The sequence below is a fragment of the Sinohyriopsis cumingii genome, chromosome 18 (genome assembly GCF_028554795.1).
Source record: "Sinohyriopsis cumingii isolate HCF-2022 chromosome 18, ASM2855479v2, whole genome shotgun sequence".
Taxonomy (NCBI): Eukaryota; Metazoa; Mollusca; class Bivalvia; order Unionida; family Unionidae; genus Sinohyriopsis; species Sinohyriopsis cumingii.
This window is the reverse complement of record NC_142978.1, coordinates 29066717-29088083: the sequence shown is the minus strand read 5'-3', so window position 1 is coordinate 29088083 and position 21367 is coordinate 29066717. Positions and strand designations below refer to the sequence as shown.

The 21367-nt window shown below is 34.4% G+C and overlaps 1 protein-coding gene across 1 annotated transcript in view; it reads right to left on the bottom strand.

Annotated features, from left to right (window-relative positions):
• The window catches only part of LOC149776296 (integrin alpha-V-like), a 147634-nt gene that overhangs the window by 61133 nt on the left and 65134 nt on the right, over nucleotides 1-21367 (bottom strand). Inside the window, exons 8-11 of the mRNA XM_089942765.1 lie at nucleotides 15299-15393; nucleotides 10176-10241; nucleotides 6383-6586; nucleotides 1888-2014 (exon numbers count right to left, since the gene is read on the bottom strand). Of these exons, the coding sequence (XP_089798891.1) occupies nucleotides 1888-2014; nucleotides 6383-6586; nucleotides 10176-10241; nucleotides 15299-15393 (492 nt within the window). The remainder of the gene's footprint in view (nucleotides 1-1887; nucleotides 2015-6382; nucleotides 6587-10175; nucleotides 10242-15298; nucleotides 15394-21367) is intronic.

Below are 21367 nucleotides of genomic sequence, written 5' to 3'. Positions count from 1 at the left end.
TACAGCTTTAATCCTGATACTATTTCTAAAAAATTACAGCATTAATCCTGATACTGTCTATTTACTGAAATTACAGCTTTAATCCTGATACTGTCTATTTAGAGAATTACAGCTTTAATCCTAATACTGCCTATTTATTGAATTACAGCTTTAATCCTGATACTGTCCATTTACTGAATTACAGCTTTAATCCTTATACTGTCTATTTACTGAATTACTGTCATCATTAACCACTCTAGTGGCCTAATGGTTAGAGCGGTGGTCTTGGATGCATGAGGTCATGGGTTTGATCCCCGGCTGAGTCATACCAAAGGCTTACAAAAATGGTACTAACAGCTGCCTCACTTGACGTTCAGCATTAACAGGTTAGTTTTAGGACTGGTTGGCCTGGTGTCAGGATAATGTGACTGGGTGGGACATGATGCTACATGTCTGCAGCATGATGCCCCAGTGCTAGACATCACTATAAACTGTCACACTGAAAACATCGTAGTGATATGACTGAAAAATTGTTAAAGCTATGTTAAAACTCTATTCTGTCAATCAAAACATTAAATTATACACTGACTTTCTGTGATATTTAATGAAATATGCCTAAACTGTACATTGAAAGCCAAACCTTTTTGGCAGTCATTCCAATAATATCATAATGTCCATATTAAATTGTTTCAACCTACAGAGACTCAGTCTTCATCAAACCATGTATATTTTTGGCATAAGTTTGCCAAACTATTAAAAATGTAAATATCTGGAAAAATATAGATGAAATAAAGTTTCAATTCAAATTATATATAAACTGGTATTTACTTCTAAATAACTGTAGGAAACTTTAAAAAAAAGACAATTTATTACATAAACAGTATTCATTGTCATTAAACTGTACATAATTTTAAGTTTGACATATGGACTTGATGTAAACAGTGTTCATTGTCATTCAACTGTACATAATTTTAAGTTTGACATATGAGCTTGATGTAAACAGTTTTCATTGTCATTCAGCTGTATATACTTTTAAGTTTGACATATGAACTTGATGTACACAGTATTCATTGTCATTCAGCTGTACATACTTTTAAGTTTGACATATGAACTTGATGTAAACAGTATTCATTGTCATTCAACTGTACATAATTTTGACTTCGACATATAAAGTTGAGAGATGAACTTTACAAAAAAATTAACATTTGCTCTGCATCTCAAAATATTCTTTAAATATGACTTTCTTTATAATGTTTACAATGTCCACCATAGAAACATCTTTTGCACCTTTCTAATACCTATACATGTACACATTTTTAACACCTATACCTTGAAAAATGTACATGTTTTACACGTGTAGTACTTTGAATTTCGAGAGAGTATATTAAGGAAGCATATTTAACCAGTAAGAGTAAAAAAGTTTCTTCTCAAACTAATGAAAATATGTTTTCATAATAATCAAAATATTTTTATTTTAAAAAGAATTTTTTGAAATAATATGTGTGTGATTTAGACTTTTAATGTAGCTTTAAAATATGTTAAATCATATCGCTATGATGTCTGCAGTGTGGCAGTTTATAGTGATGTTTAGCATTGGGGCATCATGCCACAGACATGTAGCATCATGTCCCACCCAGTCATATTATCCTGACACCTGGCCAACCAGTCCTAAAACTAACCTCTTAATGCTTAGCACCAAGAGAGGCAGCTGCTAGTACCATTTTTGAAAGTCTTGGTAGGACTTAGCCAGGGTTTGAACCCACTACCTCCCACATCCAAGGAGGATACTCTAACCACTTAGGCCACTTGAGCAGTTTGAAATAATGAAAATCTTTTTAATTTAAAAAATCTTAAAAAATTTATTTTTGAAATTTATTTTAAAAATTTCATTTTCCTGCTTTTACAGACCTTTGTACCCATCATGGTTAAGATCTCCTGCTGAGCTGATAGCTGTGCCAAATCTTGCATAGGCTGCAAGCTTCCGTAATGAGGGATCTGACGCAGCACCTGTCAGCACAACAATGGGTCCACAAATCTGAATAAGAAAAATTTGGAAATAAATAGAGTCTCACTCATGACCAATATTGATCGACCATCTTGCTGGGAACATTGTCCATCACAATCACTGTCAAAATGGACTGGTTTCATTTTTAGTCCTTTCACTCAATGCTATACTTACAATGTTCAAGATAAAAAAAAAGCAAACAAATGTGAACAGCAAAACCATGTATCTACCATTACATAAAACATACTTCGGTCAGGGTCTGTTCTGTTATGTGTATGGTTCTAATTAAACTATTTTGACCAAGATAACTTATGTGATTGTAAATATGGGTCAGCGCTGTCCAAAGGATGGGTACATGCTATACAAAAGTAACTAGAATTCAATGACCTCTCACAGAATAGTTTTGTGTTTATATGAATATCAATAAAGTTGACTAGCCAGTGGAGGTAAAGTAGATACAATGACATTTCAACATTTCTGCAAGACATAGTAGCTGAAAAGGCAGAAATTCAAATGAGGTACCGTTGCTACATTTGTAGATACCATCTATGTGCACTTATAAATTGAGTCCAATGTAAACTGCACAAAGACCTGTTATCACATACTGCACTTGCAGATCTGGGTCTATGCAGCTTGTTAGGAGTTATCACTAGAAAGAACACTGCCTGGGCATTATAAGACAATAGATCAGGGTCTATGCTATTTGTTGATGAACTTGACTGGTATGCGAGTATAGATGATATACAGTGCTCTCTATTTATTAAAATGTTTATGAAAGCAATGAAAGTGATCCATGTTTTAAAAGAGGTAACCTCCTACTCTTGGACATTACAACATGGCTGTATCATGATAATACATTAAAACACAATGATATAATAGCTGATGTCTGAAATTGTATTACAACTGGTTCCCATCAACAAAATACTAAAAACAAATGTATAAAAACAAAACAAATTAAAGAATAAATTTGACCAATTCATTGTGATCCATTACCAGACATCTCTTGCACGACCATACCCATGATCCATGACTATAGTTTACATAACAATGCATGTAATCCATGATTATATGAATCACATAACAATAAATATGATACATGACTAGATGTGTTATATAACCAAACATGTCATCCATGACCATACATATGATGTATAACAACCTGTATTTGTATTAATAGTTGGGCTAAGCTATATAACCGCTGTCTTTGATGTAATAACAATTTTGGATGTATTTTCATTTTCCAAATGTTAGATTTAATACCCAATATTTCCTATGTTTTCTGCATGTGCATATGGCCTGATAAGCCCTTGGCTTGTATAGGCATAACTCACCTTGTTTTCAAGTTGACAATCTGTTTGATCAAGCTGAGAATTTACTACATGTACTTGTTCAGTGCCAAGTAAAGTTCTACAATTTCCAGTTAATGTTTGTTTTCCTATGTGACAATCCTCTGATCAAGCCAGGAGTTTGACACTTACAGCCTGTGCTCAATCTCCACACATGCACACACATGATAGTGAAGCCAAAGAAACGGAGTCAAATGATATTAATGACCAGACAATGACAATTTACAATGACTAGATGATGACAATTTACTGACTAGTGGATGACAATTTACTGACTAGTTGATGACAATTTACAATTACTAGATGATGACAATTTACAATGACTAGATGATGACAATTTACTGACTAGAAGATGACAATTTACAATGACTAGTTGATGACAATTTTTAAAATGACTAGATGATGACAATTTACAATGACTAGATGTTGAAGGAAGGTTTCAGACCATGATCAATGAGGATGGATTCTAGGGCATGTCCTTGAACATCTCCAAGGTTGGATTCCTCCTGAGATTAAGAGGGCACCATAGATATTGAGACCGTATGTTTCAATACCTTGGTCACAGCCTCTAACAGTGCCCTCAAGGTTGCTGGAAACAAAGATTCCCCCTTCAACAAATTGAAGGATGCTGTGTAAGGCTATAGAAACTTTTGTCTTTGCCTTCAGTTCCTATACCTTCAGAACCATAAAAGGGGATGGCATCATGTACCTGCCAAAATTCTCACATGGGAGAGAGCTGAATGCAAAGTTGGGTCTTATGGGGCCAAGAGGCCAAGCAGACAAATAAATCCTGTACCTATTAGATGAAACCTTGAGTAAAAGCACAGAAAAGGGGACAGGATGTCTGACCACATTTGGGCCTTCAAATGCTTTCTGAGTCAGCTGCATCACCATTGCCAAGTGAGGGATCAACAACAGGTTTGACTTCAGCTGAACCCAAAAGAGCCTCTCTAAAATGGAGACTTCTGGCAAGTCCCAAACTTTGTCCACAACAACAAATTGGGCAACCATTGTGCATACACATGCCATGGATGCAGACAGGCATCTGACACTATCCTTTTATGCTTACATTCGCCTATACTTTGAGGCATTATTAACTACTGAAAGGAAATACATAAATACAACAATGAACCAGAAGAACAAAAGGGTAGAAGATACATGAAAATAGCCCATGTACTGAGAAGAAAAAACAAATACAACAAAAAAAGAATATTATTGAAAATAGAAATGCCAAAAGACAATTTGATAGACAAAATGTTGAACATTCAAGAAACTATCTATAAGTACTCAAAGTCCAAGGAAAAGAAGGAAGATATTTTGACAAAAAAGTGGGGTACCTCCATTATCAGACTGGGATAATGACCTTCATTCTAGACCTCCAATTATGAATAGCAGGAGGAATAATGTCAATGGACTGAGAAACAATATGCAGTTAGAGTAGGTATTTGAATTATGGCCATTAAAACTTATTTTTTTGTGTTCCCTCCATTTATAGACACTATTAAGCATTTATAATTATCAATATGAAATTTTTAATTCTCCAAGTAAAAAATATTAATATGTCCATTATTTGTTTCTTTGTGCTTGTTTAGGTTGCAATCTCTCTTGGACATTTGAAATTTGTAATTATTTTAGATATGATACCTCAGGTATTAACTTTTATTCATTCACAAAAATTTAACAATTTACAGCAATGTTTGATTTAAGTACAATATCTTCTGTAATGAATTACATTTTATCTGCATGTACAACAGCAGACAAGATTCTAAAAATGTTACATCCACCAAAAGATGTGCATACAGTTTATTGATGTTATTCACAGTTCTAAAGCAATTAAAACATCTGGTGTAATAAAAATAATATGGTCTTTAAAAGATGGTATGTGTGTATCACCCTTTAGGAATTATTTGTTTTTGTTAACCACACATACTTCAACCAAAAACATTTAAGTTAAAACATTTAGTGGAAAATAAATAATTACTTTAGTGACATGAAAATCAAAACATGTTACCTGCAAATACATCAAAATATGTCCATGTCCAGTGACCTTTACACAATGGTACCAGATTTTCACAAAGTCGTTGGCTCCAAAATGTTCAAAAATAATCATCACAAATATCAAAATTGCTTAATTGGCATGAAAAATCTAATTAGGTTACCAACATATACATACAAAATGATGCAGAAAAAATTTCATTTGTCAGTGTCAAATGGTTTTTATACAATCATGCTAATGGGGCTTTGCACCAAATATTTTTAATTTAATCCCAAAATGATTTTAATTTAAAAATAATTGGAACAAATTCAGTAGCAAAATAAATCTAATAAAGTAATCTAGATATGCCCATCAAATTTGTCTTCATCAGGTACTACTTGCATGATAATGAGCTCAAGACAGACAGATGGGTGCAACCAAGTAAGAGTTTAATGTTGTTTTTTCTAAGTTCATCGTGGTATAAACTGTCAGTTGCTGACTCACACGGCAAATAACGCCCAAAGGGCATTATGTAAGCTGTGTGAGTCGGCAACTGACAGTTTATACCACGATGAACTCAGAAAAAACGTTAAACTCTTATAATTGAAATTTTAATTATTTGTTATGTTATTTTGCTTGCATCATTAAAAAACAGAAATCTTAATTGAGCATAGTAATACATGTTTGTGGTTTTTCTGTTACGTAGCTATTTATAGCACTTGGGATGTCCAGCTTGATCGCAATAAGGTCATCATAATACCAGTCCTTCAACCAATGGAAGCCAATTTTTTCAATTATTTTTTGTTTGTTTGTTAGAATGTTGTTTTTCTTTAATGCTTACTTCATGTCTGCCTTAACTGGCGGTGTTTATCTTATGCTGTACATGTGACTCTATTTATAGAAGTGGAAAAGTAGTTCTCCTTACAGTTCATACAGAAATGAACACAATTCGTTTTGATCACGTGGTAACATTCTGACCAGTGGAAATGTTACTTTCCTGTACCAGCTACTGGCATTGCAATTATATCATGACACTGCTTGCAAGAGGTTTATAAAAGTCATGATACAGTTTCTCACCTTTTCTGTTGTGACACGATACACAAATACACGTCCTGTCTCAGGGGCAACAACTCTTTTCTTCGCAAAGTCAGAGTAGAATGGAGCTCCAACAAACAATTCATCCATCTCTTTGTTGTCAACATTGATCCCTTCAACAATGTATCCAAACTTAGAGCCACTCTGGGGTTGGTCATTGGGTATGACAGTAATATCACCATCACACTGCATTTAGAAAAAAAATCCAGTGAAATTTGTCTATTAAGGATATTCAAGATACTGTGCGGTTTTGTCTTTTATAACCCAGTGTCCATCTTGGGTTACAATTATTACTTTCAGTTCAGTACCCACAAATAGAGTACCAGTATATTTCAGAGCTTTTATTTCCTCTTTCATTTTGTTGGTGATATAAGAGTTGGATTTAGGCATTCTTGGTACTGATTTAAAGGTAATTATTGTTTAGAATAAGAGCGTAACAGTGTTGTTTGTCTGCATGTATTTTGGAAATAGTGCACAGTGAGTAATGAATCAATGATGCTGATCTGGAAACAAAATTTGTGACCTATTGCACAACGGAATGTTTACAATCCAGCCTCTCTGAAAATGACCAATAACCAATGACAAGAACTTCTCTGTGAGTTCATCTAATAAGCTGCTTTAGATTAACATTTGATTCATTAGGACTTAGACACTTTGGGAAATTCAGAATTGGAGCCTTTTGTTTGTGTCTTTGTTGTGGGGTTTAACGTCATTTTTCAGCACATGATAGGCTATACATGGCAGCCATTATTAATGGTGGAGGAAGAACCAGTGAAAACCCCGGAAAGAACCACCGACCCAAAAGAAGCTACTGGCAAGCTTTCTCACATACCCACATTGGCTGAATCTCAGACTCGAACCGGTGCAGACAGAGCTGAGATGGCAGTAATCCATAACGGTGAGCGCTTTAGACCACTCTGCCACTTGGGGCCCCCCAGAATTGTAGTCACTATTTGGGAAACAACAAAAATTATCCGAGTCCTTTATCCGAGTCCTATCCTTATGCCATCTACATTAAACTGGTTGAACAAATCAAAATTTTACTGTTATTATACCATCTATATTAAATTGGTCAAAATCAGAATTTTACTGTCATTATGCCATCTACATTAAACTGGTCGCACAAATCAAACTTTTACTGTTATTATGCCATCTACATTAAACTGGTCAAACAAATCAAACTTTTACTGTTATTATGCCATCTACATTAAATTGGTCAAAATCAAAATTTTACTGTTATTATGCCATCTACATAAAACTGGTCTAACAAACAAAATTTTACTTTTATGCCATCTATAGTAATGCTATCTATAGTAAACTGATTGAATAAATCAAAATGTTACTGTTATTATGCCATCTGCATTAAACTGGTCACACAAATCAAAATCTTACTTTTATTATGCTATCTACAGTAAACTGGTGTTTCAAATCAAAATTTTTGTTATTATTCCATCTACATTAAACTGGTCACACAAATCAAAATCTTACTGTTATTATGCCATCTACATTAAACTGGTCAAACAAATCAAAATCTTACTATTATTATGCTATCTACAGTAAACTGGTCAAACAAATCAAAATTTTACTGTTATTATGCCATCTACAGTAAACTTATTCAGTTCAAGACATGGATATTACAAAACATGGCCCAGTGCTTACAAAGATTTTCTTCAAGAGCACATTTTTCAAATTGCAGTCTTGCCAACTAAATGAAAATTGAATCTGGGACAGAATTTCACAAGGCAGTTAAAAGGTAAAGAACGACATTTAAATTATCATCTATCAAACTAGACTGAATGAGAGTGGACTTTACATTTAAACTTTTTTGTATGGCAATGTTCACTGTCCAAAGAATACTTTTTTATATTAAATTATTTATCCATTAAATTAATATCTCATAAATAATAAACTGAACACAGAGCAAATCAAACACATTTCAAATCAATGTCACAATGGCAGCTGTTGATACTGGAAATGAAGAGAGTCTGTCCATGGAAAAAAGGTAAAACTTGCTACATAGGTGGCTCTGTATGCAGGTTCACCATTCAAAATTTTGTTAACATTTACAATGCATTGAATATTATTATTATTATTATTATTATTATTAACAAGATTGTTTTATGTGCACTATTCAGCAAATCATAAAATACATATATATGTTGTTTTCTCCCCAATTTTTGTTCACACAGTATTATGGTATCCTGCTCACTTTAATCCAGCCTATAAATGAAATCATCACCAACTTAAAATAATCTCTGATGTTAGCTCATTTTGTGTACCATGTCACAATATCTAGATTAGTAAGTCTTGCTGAGATGAAAAGACAGTCAGCTTATGTTCAAAATGATGAGAAGGGAATCAAAATAAGCAATATCTGGCAATTCTTTGTGTCCTATGAACCAAAACTTTGTCTACCTTTTAGTTATGAATATTAAATGACCCCTGATGAAAATGGCCGTAACTTGTATCTGATCTCAAAGATTAACTTTTTCATCAGGCAAGTTGATGAAAATATGAGACCATACCTGTTATACTGGCACAAAAGGTAACTTCCATTACTGCTCCATCATCCAGCAAATTAACTGGTTTGACCACTTACCCTAATAACAGCCTCAGTTTCAAATTTGACATACATTGTGACCCCACTATAACATGGTAGTTGAGAGCCATGGAACCTGACAGTGTTATAGACCGAACCATGTTATAAGCATCCAGGTCAGTTAGAAAATAATGCATGTACTCCAAAATAAATTGGGGGGGGGTAGGTAATAAATGCAGGCAGTAAAATATGAGCTTCATTGGCACAGTTCCATCTTATATTGATGCATATTAAATGAGAAATACCCCTGTAGTGAAAACAGATAAAGCATATATATTTTACTTTATTTAGAGAGCCATAGAATGGTAAATATACATCTATACTGTTTATATATATATATGTATTATGTATAGCATGAATAGAGTATCAACACCATGTACTCATCTGCAAATGTCATCATATATATTGAATCCACAATACAAGTAATTCCATTGAAAAAATGCACACAGATTTAAAATATTCAACAATTCTGTCACAGGTCATATAGGTCTGAATTCAGTGGATAAACATAGCAGAATCCCATAACGAATGATGAAGCACTTTACTTTTCAGTATGTCCCAGGATGGTAAAAGCTAGTTTTGTTTTAAGCTTTTTAGTACACATCTATTATGTATGGAAAAATTTAAGAGTAAAGTCAGGTTTTATAGCTGTGTAATTATATTTCATGGAACAATTTTTTATGTGCGTTAAAATCTTGAAAGAGTTTGTTCTCTGTCAAGTCCGTGAAGTCACATGACCAACCATAGCTGCCATTTCTCATACATATGGTGATTATAAGCGAGAAAACAAATGTTTGCTTATGGATTTATGTGATGTACCTTTATCTAAACAATGCTTCCATTATGGAACAAAATTTTAGTTTGCATTGGTTGAGCAGTTACTGCAAATATGCTCCAGTGACTACTTAAGATGGGGAGAAACCACTGTTTAGTTAACAAAGACCTGGCCACATAAAGTAGATGCTGAGTACACACATGATATTTGCATAGAAAATTTGATGGGGGAGGTATAAACAATGGTCTTCATGAACAGGTGACCACTATGTAAAAACGACTATCAGGAAAGGAGTGACTAATATGAGTGAGGTCTTGTAAAACTGGTAAATAGAGAAATTACAGTAAATAAAGATTTTTTTAAAATCTGAAAATAATGAGTTAAAAATGACAAAAATGTACTGATGTTGTCTCTCCAAAGTTGAGGGCATTCTTCATTGTGAAATCAGCCATACTAAAGACCTCAACCTGAAAAAGAAAAGGAACTCTTGTTTAGGAAATATAATATCAGTAACAAAAGAAACATCAGCATTTCCCCTCCATACTTTCATGTTTGTAAATGTATGATACTCAGTGAGAAAGATAATGTCATATCTCTTTTTTTGCTCTAAAGTTATGACTAACTTTAAATTTGTGGTGGGGTGAATTCGAGAAATAAAAGCAATAAAACAAAACATACTCATGACATTGATTTGTCACCATAACATGTTAATTACATACATACTAAAATTAGGTCATTTACAACATTATTTATATACATACTAAAATTAGGTCATTTACAACATTATTTATACAATATATTCCTGTCAAACATTTTCCACAGATATAAAAATAATTTGAAGTAATCTTAATATGGTTGACAGGGTAGTATCATCAGCATACAGATCAGTGGAGGAAAGATAGTTACCAAATTTAAAGGCAGAGGAAACTGAGGGAGTGGACCCAGTAGAGAACCCTGTGGTTCTTGCCATGTTATTGATTCCTCTTGAGAAAGGTTGTCATTTACTACCAAACACCATGATCAAAAGTAGTAGGCATACTGATGCTGTATAACGTTTATACATCTTCAATTTATCGATAAGAATATAATGATCTACAAGGTCAAAAGCCATCCAATGGTCAAGGTCAAAAGCCATCCAATGGTACACAAGTATTAGTCCCATCAATTCATCAGACTGGTTTTGGTGATGCATGTTGTGGTTTGATATGTACATGTACATCATAAAATTATCATTTGATAGTGCTAGTAAGACTGGCTTGAAATTATTTATATTGACTTTGTTACCTGATTATGAAAGGGGGTAACTTTAGATATTGATAATGATATGGGGAAAACAGAGGAGGATTTGCTCATATTGCTGATTGCAGCAGGTGTGACCCAATATTGTCCAAACCGAATGCTTTGTTTATACCAACAGTTTGTAGGAATATCCAAACTTTACTAGCTGATATGGCAGGAACAAAAAAAATTGCTTTTGGAATAAAAAAAATGTATGAAATAATTTCATTGTTCATGGAGATGAAAGTTTAAAATTGGTTCCATTATTTCTGATAAAAAATTAATTAAAAGAGTTTGCAATTTCTTCATAATTATTAATAACTTGACCTTCATAATTTAGTTGTTGAATATATGATGTAAAAAAATATATTTTTGCAGTGCCTAGTTCACTCAAAATCTTTCAAGTAGAAAGCCAGCCCATTGATAATACTGAACTTTCCATGTGTTTAATTTGCCAAAGAAGTCACACCATTGTGCATAGTGGAAGCACTGCTGAATACTGTCATAGTGCTTGTTGCTTTTGTGACTTACTGTTTCATTCAGAAAAGTGATTTTTTGAGTTTGTAATATGTCTATGGGACCAGACTACCATATTTACCATATGTATTGGGACATGATAATATAATTTTTTTTTCCTGTCCCAGAACTTAGGGTGAAACATTTTTCAACTATATGTCGGAATGTCTATAAGACAATTGTTAAAAGTGTGAGAATTAGCATGACTGGTGCAGATATTTAAAAAATCTAACTTTAGACATGGCAGTTTCTGTTTCAGGGGTTATGTTGCATCCAATGATAATTTGTCACAGCATAAGTAAGCTAAAAACATATTCATGCACCAAAAGAATGGATTGTATGTGTGCAGGAGAAGGTTTGGGTTTACTAGATGATGCTGCAGTGGATTAAAGAATTTTATCTCAAGTACACAGTTTTACATTTTTTTAAATAACATTTCATTTGGAGTGTCTTTACCAGCATGTAATTTTCAAATGATTTAAAAGGTGTCCCACAACTTATGACTTGAAAAAAACGTGTCCCAGATCATACAGTGCACTAAACAATTACTATAAAAATCAATTGGTCTCCCAACAAATACGGTAAATAAATGTAGAGTAAATTTATGACACCATTTATGTTCTTCACCAATATCCATGAATTGTGTCCCATTTTCTATATAGATGACACATTTCATTGACACTATCTGTCCCCAAAAACGTGTGTAATTGTGCACATCACAATTCAACACTTCTGCAAGTTTCCTGATGACTTTATGTGTCCCACACACTGCAGCCTCCTCAGTGTCAGATTTGTGTTTTGCCAATACTAAAAAATTCTATATTCCTCAGTCTCCCTCACCCTCTCTGTAATCAAAATCACCCAAATAATATTTGAACTTTTCTAACCCAAATTGTCCTCAACAATCCTCTCATTTTTTGGGGGAGTAAATTCAACAAAATATGAGCCTCCTATTGTGGTCATATGTCTCTGTATATCTACGTTCAGAAAGAAAGTGACATGGACACTGCATCACCACACATCAAAATCTTGTTAAAAGGTAATGCCTTCTTTCTTACCACACAAATTGCAGCCACATTCAATCTCTGAACTACAGTGAAACTTACTAGCAACTCTGTCCACAAAGAAAACCTTGCACAACTTTAAATCTGACATGTTACCAGTAATATCTCAGATCTTACATAAACTTTAGTTGCCTTTAAAAATACCGTGTACTGTTGGCTGCCTATTCATATCATATTGATATCAAGGTTAATGAAAAGGCAGATAAAGCAGCCAATGCTGCAATGCTATCACTTGTCTCTGTAGAGAAAATTCCAAATACAGTGTTCTGGTTTTAAATATTACATACACTGGCATTCGCTATCTACTTGGCAAAATATTGGAAAAGAAAACTCAACAAACAAGCTTCAGAACACAAACCCTTCACTAAAATGTGGAATCCTAGAACAATTACAGAAAGTAGTAATATGCCAGTCATGTATAGAACACAAATAACCCATGTATACTTCTTTAAGGTGAATCTTGCCAGTGACCACATGCAGTAGAACAGTCTAGTCAAGTGAATCTACTTACACCTTTTGAGACATAATTTGTTTGTGTGTGTGAACTCTTAGCTTCATGGAAAATCTTTTTCAGGGAATACTGTGCATTTAACAAGTGTTTGACGATATACTGTAAGGACTTTATGCTTTAAAATAATCTTTTGTTTGATATACTTTCAATGAATTAAACAATATCTGATTGACAACAGATGGATTTCTATTTGTGATAATGGTGGCTACGTGTTGGCAGCAGATCAGCATCATCTGTGCAAATCTGAAAGGCCAGGGTGATTTCTGTCAGACTTTATTAAATTCTAGTTAGTAGCTTTAGAAAAGAAGTCTTATAGACAGCCACACTTGACGGTCATTCAACATCATGTATATAAATCTGAAACACCTTATAGCAGGATGTGCTGTGCCTAGTTTAACTGTAATTGGTATAAAACAAATGGAAACATCATTTCTTGATAGATAGACAATGGGGTAGATAAATATGATGGTTGAAAGGTCAGATCATAAATTCACTTTGAATGGTGGCTAGGTGAGCTAATAAAACTAGAAATGTACTATAAACCATCAATATGAGACATCTAATGGTCCTAGTCAAACAGGGGCCACAACTCCAAAACATTTTGCCAGAAAGCATTAACAATTAAAGATTTTGTTCACCTAGGTTTTTAATATTTGGCCTCATATCCAATCTGGTTTTAATTTATGAAGTCCTTTCAAAGTCATTAGGCAAAAATTGAAGGGCAAAGTTCTAAGTCATGCAGGAGACTACAACAGTCATTACTGTCAAATGTTCTTTAAAAGGTGAATAACTTGACCTAGGTTTTCATGTAAAGTGTCATGCTAAATTTGATATCAATACATGAAGTTATCTTGAGTGGAAACAAAGGTGAAATGCCATTTAGTGAACTCTATTCAATTTGGCTAGAAAATAGTAAAAACTGAAACTGTCTTATTGTAAAACCTCATACCAAATTTTACTTTGATCCATTTAATGCTTTAGACATCAGTGAGTGGAAATAACATTTCTGATTGATAGAATGTTATGGAATGGACAAACATGTGCAACATTGTATAATCCATCCATAGGTATGGTAGATACATTAAAACTAACTTAATGAAGTAAAGAATGACAAAAAGGATATAATATGAAATTGGCAAAATCTAGGAGATGCAAGTACTGTTTCAACCACACCTATACTGACTGACCAAATGCATATACGTACTGGGCACATCTTAATATAGTGGAGGAATACATGGGTACAACCATTACATTGCAAGTCTTCATGGAAATATTATACACAGCAGCAAGTTTACATTTTGAACATGCACAGAGGAAGTGTTTTTCCATTGTGAGGGTTGCAATCCTTTTATAACTACAGTATATCAAAAACATTTTCATTGATGAATTTGTAATTGGAACAATTAATATTATCTGCCACCCTTGACTTTATTGTTTTGAATTGTGCTTTCTCTGCTTAAGTACTAAATGGAATTAATTATAATTAAACCAGAAACAGAAAAGGAAACCAAGGCTTTATCAAGCAGAACCATTATAGTGGGGCATGTCTTTGATAGAAGATACATGTTACAATAAGTCCATGCTGTTATAATTAAAGTATAGAGTAGGTTACGATAGGAGCTTGCTGTTGTAATTAAATTATAGAGTATGTTACCATAACACCTTACTGATGTAATTAGAGTAAAATATAGAGTATGTAAATTAGAGTTTAATATAGAGTATGCTACCATAAGAGCTCGCTGTTGTAATTAAAGTACATGTATAGAGAATGTTACCATAAGAGCTTGGTTTTGTAATTACAGTATAGACTAAATTACCATAAGAGCTTGCTGTTGTAATTTAGGTATAGAGAATTTACCATAGGAGCTTGCTGTTGTAATTAAAGTATAGAGTAGGTTACCATTGGAGCTTGCTGTTATAATTAAAGTATAGAGTATGTTACCATAAGAGCTTACTGTTGTAATTAAAGTGTAGAGTATGTTACCATAAGAGCTTGCTGTTGTAATTAAAGTATAGAGTAGGTTACCATAAGAGCTTGCTGATGTAATGAAAGTATAGAGTATGTTACCATAAGAGCTTGCTGTTGTAATTAAAGTATAGAGTAGGTTACCATAAGAGCTTGCTGTTGTAATTAAAATAAAGTATAGAGTATTACTCTTCCAGTAAATCCCCGTTGTTCAGGGTGATAATTTGGAATTCCAGCTGTAAAACTTCCATGCTCCTTGAAGTCTGCAGTTGTCAAGGAAAAGCCTGAAATATAATGGATGGATCTAAAGAATCTAAATTCAAATTTTCCCAATTATATTCTTGTCTATGAAACTGACAAATCACTTATTTCATATAGATATAAAATGACATATGCAAACATTGAAAGAGCTCTTGACACATATCCAAAAATAGGTAAGCCATTCAAGAATAATAGTTGGAAGATATTTATAAAAAAAATATGTGTGGCTGGTTATTAATTTTAATGAAGTAACACTTTTATTCTGTTGTCTCTTTTCCTGGCATGATGATCCCATAATAGCTGTCAAGAAAAACTTCATAGCTTTCTTCAGTACAAATACAAATGAGGCATAAATGCCTTTGCTCTGGTGCTCCACTGAACTAGGAGAAAGTGGAATGAGGATGCCAAAATGTGCCTTTCATGAAATCATCCAGAAAGCAATGATTAATAACGGAACAAAATCTACCAATAGCTCAAACTTTAAGGCTTTTGAATCACATGAAGGATCTCTATCAATGAGAAGACATTCTGATAGTCAGCCTGATTCACCTAGAACATAGTGACCATTGATATATCACATGTACCTTTGAGAGGAAGAAAGACACTTTCGTTTAGCCAAATAGAAACATAAAGTTCATAATTGACAGTGAAGTCCATCATCCCTAGTCCAAACAACACTGTGTTGCTGATTCTTGGTCAGAAAACCAGGTTTGCACAGACTGAAATGTTGTTGCCATTACAATGAAGGAAACAACATGCAATAAGGCATGAATTTTATCCCATCTCCCAGCTCTCTAAAACATTCAGGCATGGCTTTCACCCCTTCTCCTAGCTCTTAAACCAATCAGGCAAGACCTTCACTCCTTCTCCTAGATCTTAACCCAATTAGGCATGAATTTCACCCCTTCTCTTGGATTTTAAACCAATTAGGCATGAATTTCACCCCTCTCCTAGCTCTGAAACCAATCAGGCATGAATTTCACCCCTTCTACTAGCTCTGAAACTAATCAGGCATGAATTTCACTCCTTCTCTTTGCTCTTAAACTAATAAGGTATGAATTTCACCCCTTCTCCTAGCTTTTAAACCAATCAGACATGAATTTCACCCCCTCCTACCTCTTACCCAATCAAGCATGAAATTCACCCTTCTCATAGCTCTTAAACCAATCAGACATGAATTTTACTCCTTCTACTAACTGACACTAACAAAAAAAGAAAAATGAGATTCTCGAAAGAAATCTCACTCTTAGGCACATGAAAACCACCAAAGAAAAAAATTAAATGTTCCAATCAGGCATTATTGAGCAAGAGACTGGCCTCAAGAATTCAAAATACCTGATAAGCACTTCACAGTGTTTGAAAGAGGTGCTTTATAAACATTCATTTTCCTCAGAATGGAAGAGAAAAAGGTCCCAAGCCAAAGAGAAGCAGATTAGGCCATTGCTCTGTTGACTGTCACATTTATATAAGACCTTCCACCTGGCGTTGTAAACCTGGAGTATGACTGCCTCCTAACCTGAGTGATGCAGTATGCAATCCTGCTTGAAAACTGATCTTGTCAAACAGATCATTTGATATGAGCCAGCAAGGAAGGTAGAGTATTTGTGGATTGTTATGAAAAAGGATCATCTGTGCTGACAGCAGATTCCTCATCAGTGGTAACTCCCTTGTGGTGTCCATCAACATACTGAGATTGCTATACCATGACCACTGGTGCCACAAGATGAACACCGAAGATGAAGTCCTCACTATTTGAAGAACTTGAGGGATTATTCTGAAAGGTGGGAAGGTGTATGAATTCAGTGTCAGACTGTATAGTGTCCACCTCCGCATGTGCTGTCATGACCTTGGGGATATATAAAGTGGTACCTTGGTTTTAAACCTTCTTGCCAACAAGTGTACTATTCACTTTACCTGCAGCTAAAGAGATTCTCTGATATGCATGGATACATAAAACATTCTGTGAGGATTGTACATAATTATGCTGACAGGCTGGCACTAGAATCTTCCTTTTGCTTGCAGTGGACTAAAGCTGTTATTCCACTACAGTTTTCTCCTTGCACCTCGTGATCAAATAAAATATACCTTGCTATAAGAGAGAGAGGGGGTAGGATGATTATAATATGTATTATTTTAGTTACCTGAAAACTGTGATCTTACTCATTTACAAGGGCAATAGTATATTCCAGTTTCAATCAAAACCGCTGTGTAAACAATTCCATCTAGTCCTAATTTCAACATCCATTGTCCCAAGAAAAATATGGTTTTGCAACATATTTACATGTTAATTAAATATGCTATAGCTTTGGTCAGGTCATCCCATCTTAAACCTGTTTAAGGGAAAAACTTGGCAACCAATAGGGAAATGAGGCTACCCATAGAGTATTGTGAATAAGGTACTGTGTAATGCAAGGAAACACTTATGTAAGTTTCTCAACCAGTTACACATTTTTAACCCTCTAAAAGAAGTGTCAGTAAAAGTAATAACTAGCATGAAATGAATTAGGTATTTTTAGCTACATTTAATGTGTGTAGCTTCAACAAATTTTCAGTCATTCTGCTACAATGTCTGCAGTGTGGCAATTTAAAATGATTTTAGTACCACATACATGTAGCATGAAGTCCCACCCAGTCACATTATCCTGGTACCATGCCAACCAGTCCTAACACTAACCCCATAATGCTGAGCACCAAGTGAAGCAGCTACTAGTATCATTTTATAAGTCTTTGGTACGACTCGACCAGGGTTCAAACCCACAACCTCCAGCATCTGAGGCAGATGCTCTAATCACTAGGCCACTGGAATGGTCTACATTTAATGATACTAACCTGAAAATTTACAGAATTACAGATGTAAAATTTGTAATGCTGTGTGGAATGAACTATAGTCAAAAGATGAAATTGAGGAATTGATTTGGCCTCGTCTCATACCCAGCATCAACTTGTAAATGAATTACAAAATTTGCAAATTCAACTTAAAATCCACAGTGACTTATAGGCAAGTTAATAAGGTAATGTGAGGGTATTTTCACCTTAAACTGAAGGTTAGCAAAGGAGATAGCGATATAATAAAACTAGACAATGCAGATATGCTGCTAGTGAAAATTCTTCATCTGGGAGGTCCCCTACACCTCTGGGGAGGGGGTACAAATAACTGGGAGCAGAGGCAGTGGTAAACTATGCTGATTAGTTTAATAATTAATATAAGGTGTAGAAACACCTAATTAAAAATAAGCATTTAATAATTCTGTATGACTCCTTTGACAATAAATGTATAAGGTAGATGGATACTTAATTATCTGAGCAATAATTCTTTTATACTTATCAAAATCATTTTTTTGGACCACACATATACACACATCTATATAGTAATCAATTTATTTAATCATTAGATGTTAGCCCACAGGCTTTTTAAACTTTAAGAAATTAGTACCACAAAATTAATGTCAGCATATCATAGAAAAACTTGCAAAAATAATTCCTTTCCGTTTTGTAAAATCCACAAATAATAGGGTATGGCAAATTAAATCCCAAATAATCCTAGAATTACAGACACAAGTCCTTATTTATAGTTCTGAATAAGCCTAAGTAAAAATCCAAATAAGTCCAACACTGAAGGTTTTGATGTGCCTGTGATGGCCTGTATTGTGTTCTTGTACCAAGTCTTTTTTTAAACACACTAATATAATTCCAGGTTTGAATTCACTATAAATCCCAGTGAATGTCTCTGTCCAAGAATATTATTTTTTATTGAGCACTCTGTATTTCCAGAGAAAATTCACTTGAAATGAACAATTTAAAGAAATAAATCCCAGTCCATGTGAACTACTGGTCATAACAATAATACAAATTAATTATGTGTAAACTTAAGCAAGAATGAATAATATTTCCAGTAACAAGATTATAAAGCCTTCCACTTGACCTCAATTAACCCTGGTAGTGCTGTGTTGGTTTGGGATCACCTTGAAACCAGTGCTGATATTAACCCTGGTAGTGCTGTGCTGGTTTGGGATCACCTTGAAACCAGTGCTGATATTAACCCTGGTAGTGCTGTGTTGGTTTGGGATCACCTTGAAACCAGTGCTGATATTAACCCTGGTAGTGCTGTGTTGGTTTGGGATCACCTTGAAACCAGTGCTGATATTAACCCTGGTAGTGCTGTGTTGGCTTGGGATCACCTTGAAACCAGTGCTGATATTAACCCTGGTAGTGCTGTGTTGGCTTGGGATCACCTTGAAACCAGTGCTGATATTAACCCTGGTAGTGCTGTGTTGGTTTGGGATCACCTTGAAACCAGTGCTGATATTAATCCTGGTAGTGCTGTGTTGGTTTGGGATCACCTTGAAACCAGTGCTGATATTAATCCTGGTAGTGCTGTGTTGGTTTGGGATCACCTTGAAACCAGTGCTGATATTAACCCTGGTAGTGCTGTGCTGGTTTGGGATCACCTTGAAACCAGTGCTGATTTTAACCCTGGTAGTGCTGTGTTGGTTTGGGATCACCTTGAAACCAGTGCTGATATTAACCCTGGTAGTGCTGTGCTGGTTTGGGATCACCTTGAAACCAGTGCCGATTTGTTTCTAACTGCCCTCTCTGTGTATGCTGAATTGTTTTAGAACAATACAGACTTTTTGGGCTAAATCCATATAAAAACTACTAAACTAGTATTTATAATCAGATTGCTTTGAAATTGTACAAAGTGATGCAGGTATGCATGCAGAAATCAAACACTAAAAATGTCGATGAAATTGATGTGTGTTCATGGTTAACATAGCAGCGAAATAGAGAAAATGGGTGGAAAAGTAAGTTTTGACAACAAAAAAAATCGAATATAGTGTATACTTTTCTATCATTTATAGTTATTCTGAATGTTTACATGGACAGTTAATTTGTTTCTACATATTACATATCCTCAGTTCATTACTTTAAGGCCTATGCTAGATAATTAAAACTTTACTTTCAAACATGTCTCTACATTTCAGTATCATACAATATTTAGGTGGTGCAATATTTATGTAGTTATTATTCACAAATTTCTCCATATAAAACATAACTCTAATTATTTGTATAGTTCATTGATAAAGAACAAATATTAATCAAAAACTAGCTCTCATTTAACAAAACAAAACAAACATACATTTCAGAAAACCATGATGTTAGGATTCTCCATGTGTAAGAGTGGGTTAAATTAAGAAATGAATCTCCCTCATTCTCTCTCTCTTGTCCATTTCTTTTTCAAATGGACTGTTGAGAAAGAATGAGAGAGATAGAGAAGCATACATAGGCATGGAAAGAATATGTTGGGAGTCTACACATACACCCACCCACCCCATAAAATGAATTGTTGGTCTCTTTCTGGCTCATACAGTTCTCACTCTTGATGATACAATGTATCACCCAACATAAGTAAAGGCTCTGCACATGACAGATGCTTTGATAACTAAGCTACTATAGAGTTTAAGCTTGATTTAGTGTAACCTTAAAGTTGTTATTGAATGGGATGGCCATGAAGATCAACAAGCCATAGTATTAGAGTACTTTCATATAAACAAGTCAGTGTCAGAGCACTTTCATATTAACAAGCCATAGTGTCAGAGTACTTTCATATCAACAAGCCAGTGTCAGAGCACTTTCATATCAACAAGCCATAGTGTCAGAGCACTTTCATATCAACAAGCCATAGTGTCAGAACACTTTCATATCAACAAGCCATAGTGTCAGAGCACTTTCATATACACAAGCCAGTGTCAGAGCACTTTCATATTAACAAGCTATAGTGTCAGAGTACTTTCATATCAACAAGCCATAGTGTCAGAGTACTTTCATATCAACAAGCCATAGTGTCAGAGTACTTTCATATCAACAAGCCATAGTGTCACAGCACTTTCATATTAACAAGCCATAGTGTCAGAGCACTTTCATATCAACAAGCCATAGTGTCACAGCACCTTCATATTAGCACATGGTATATTCCTGCAGAAAATTAATTCTCAAAAT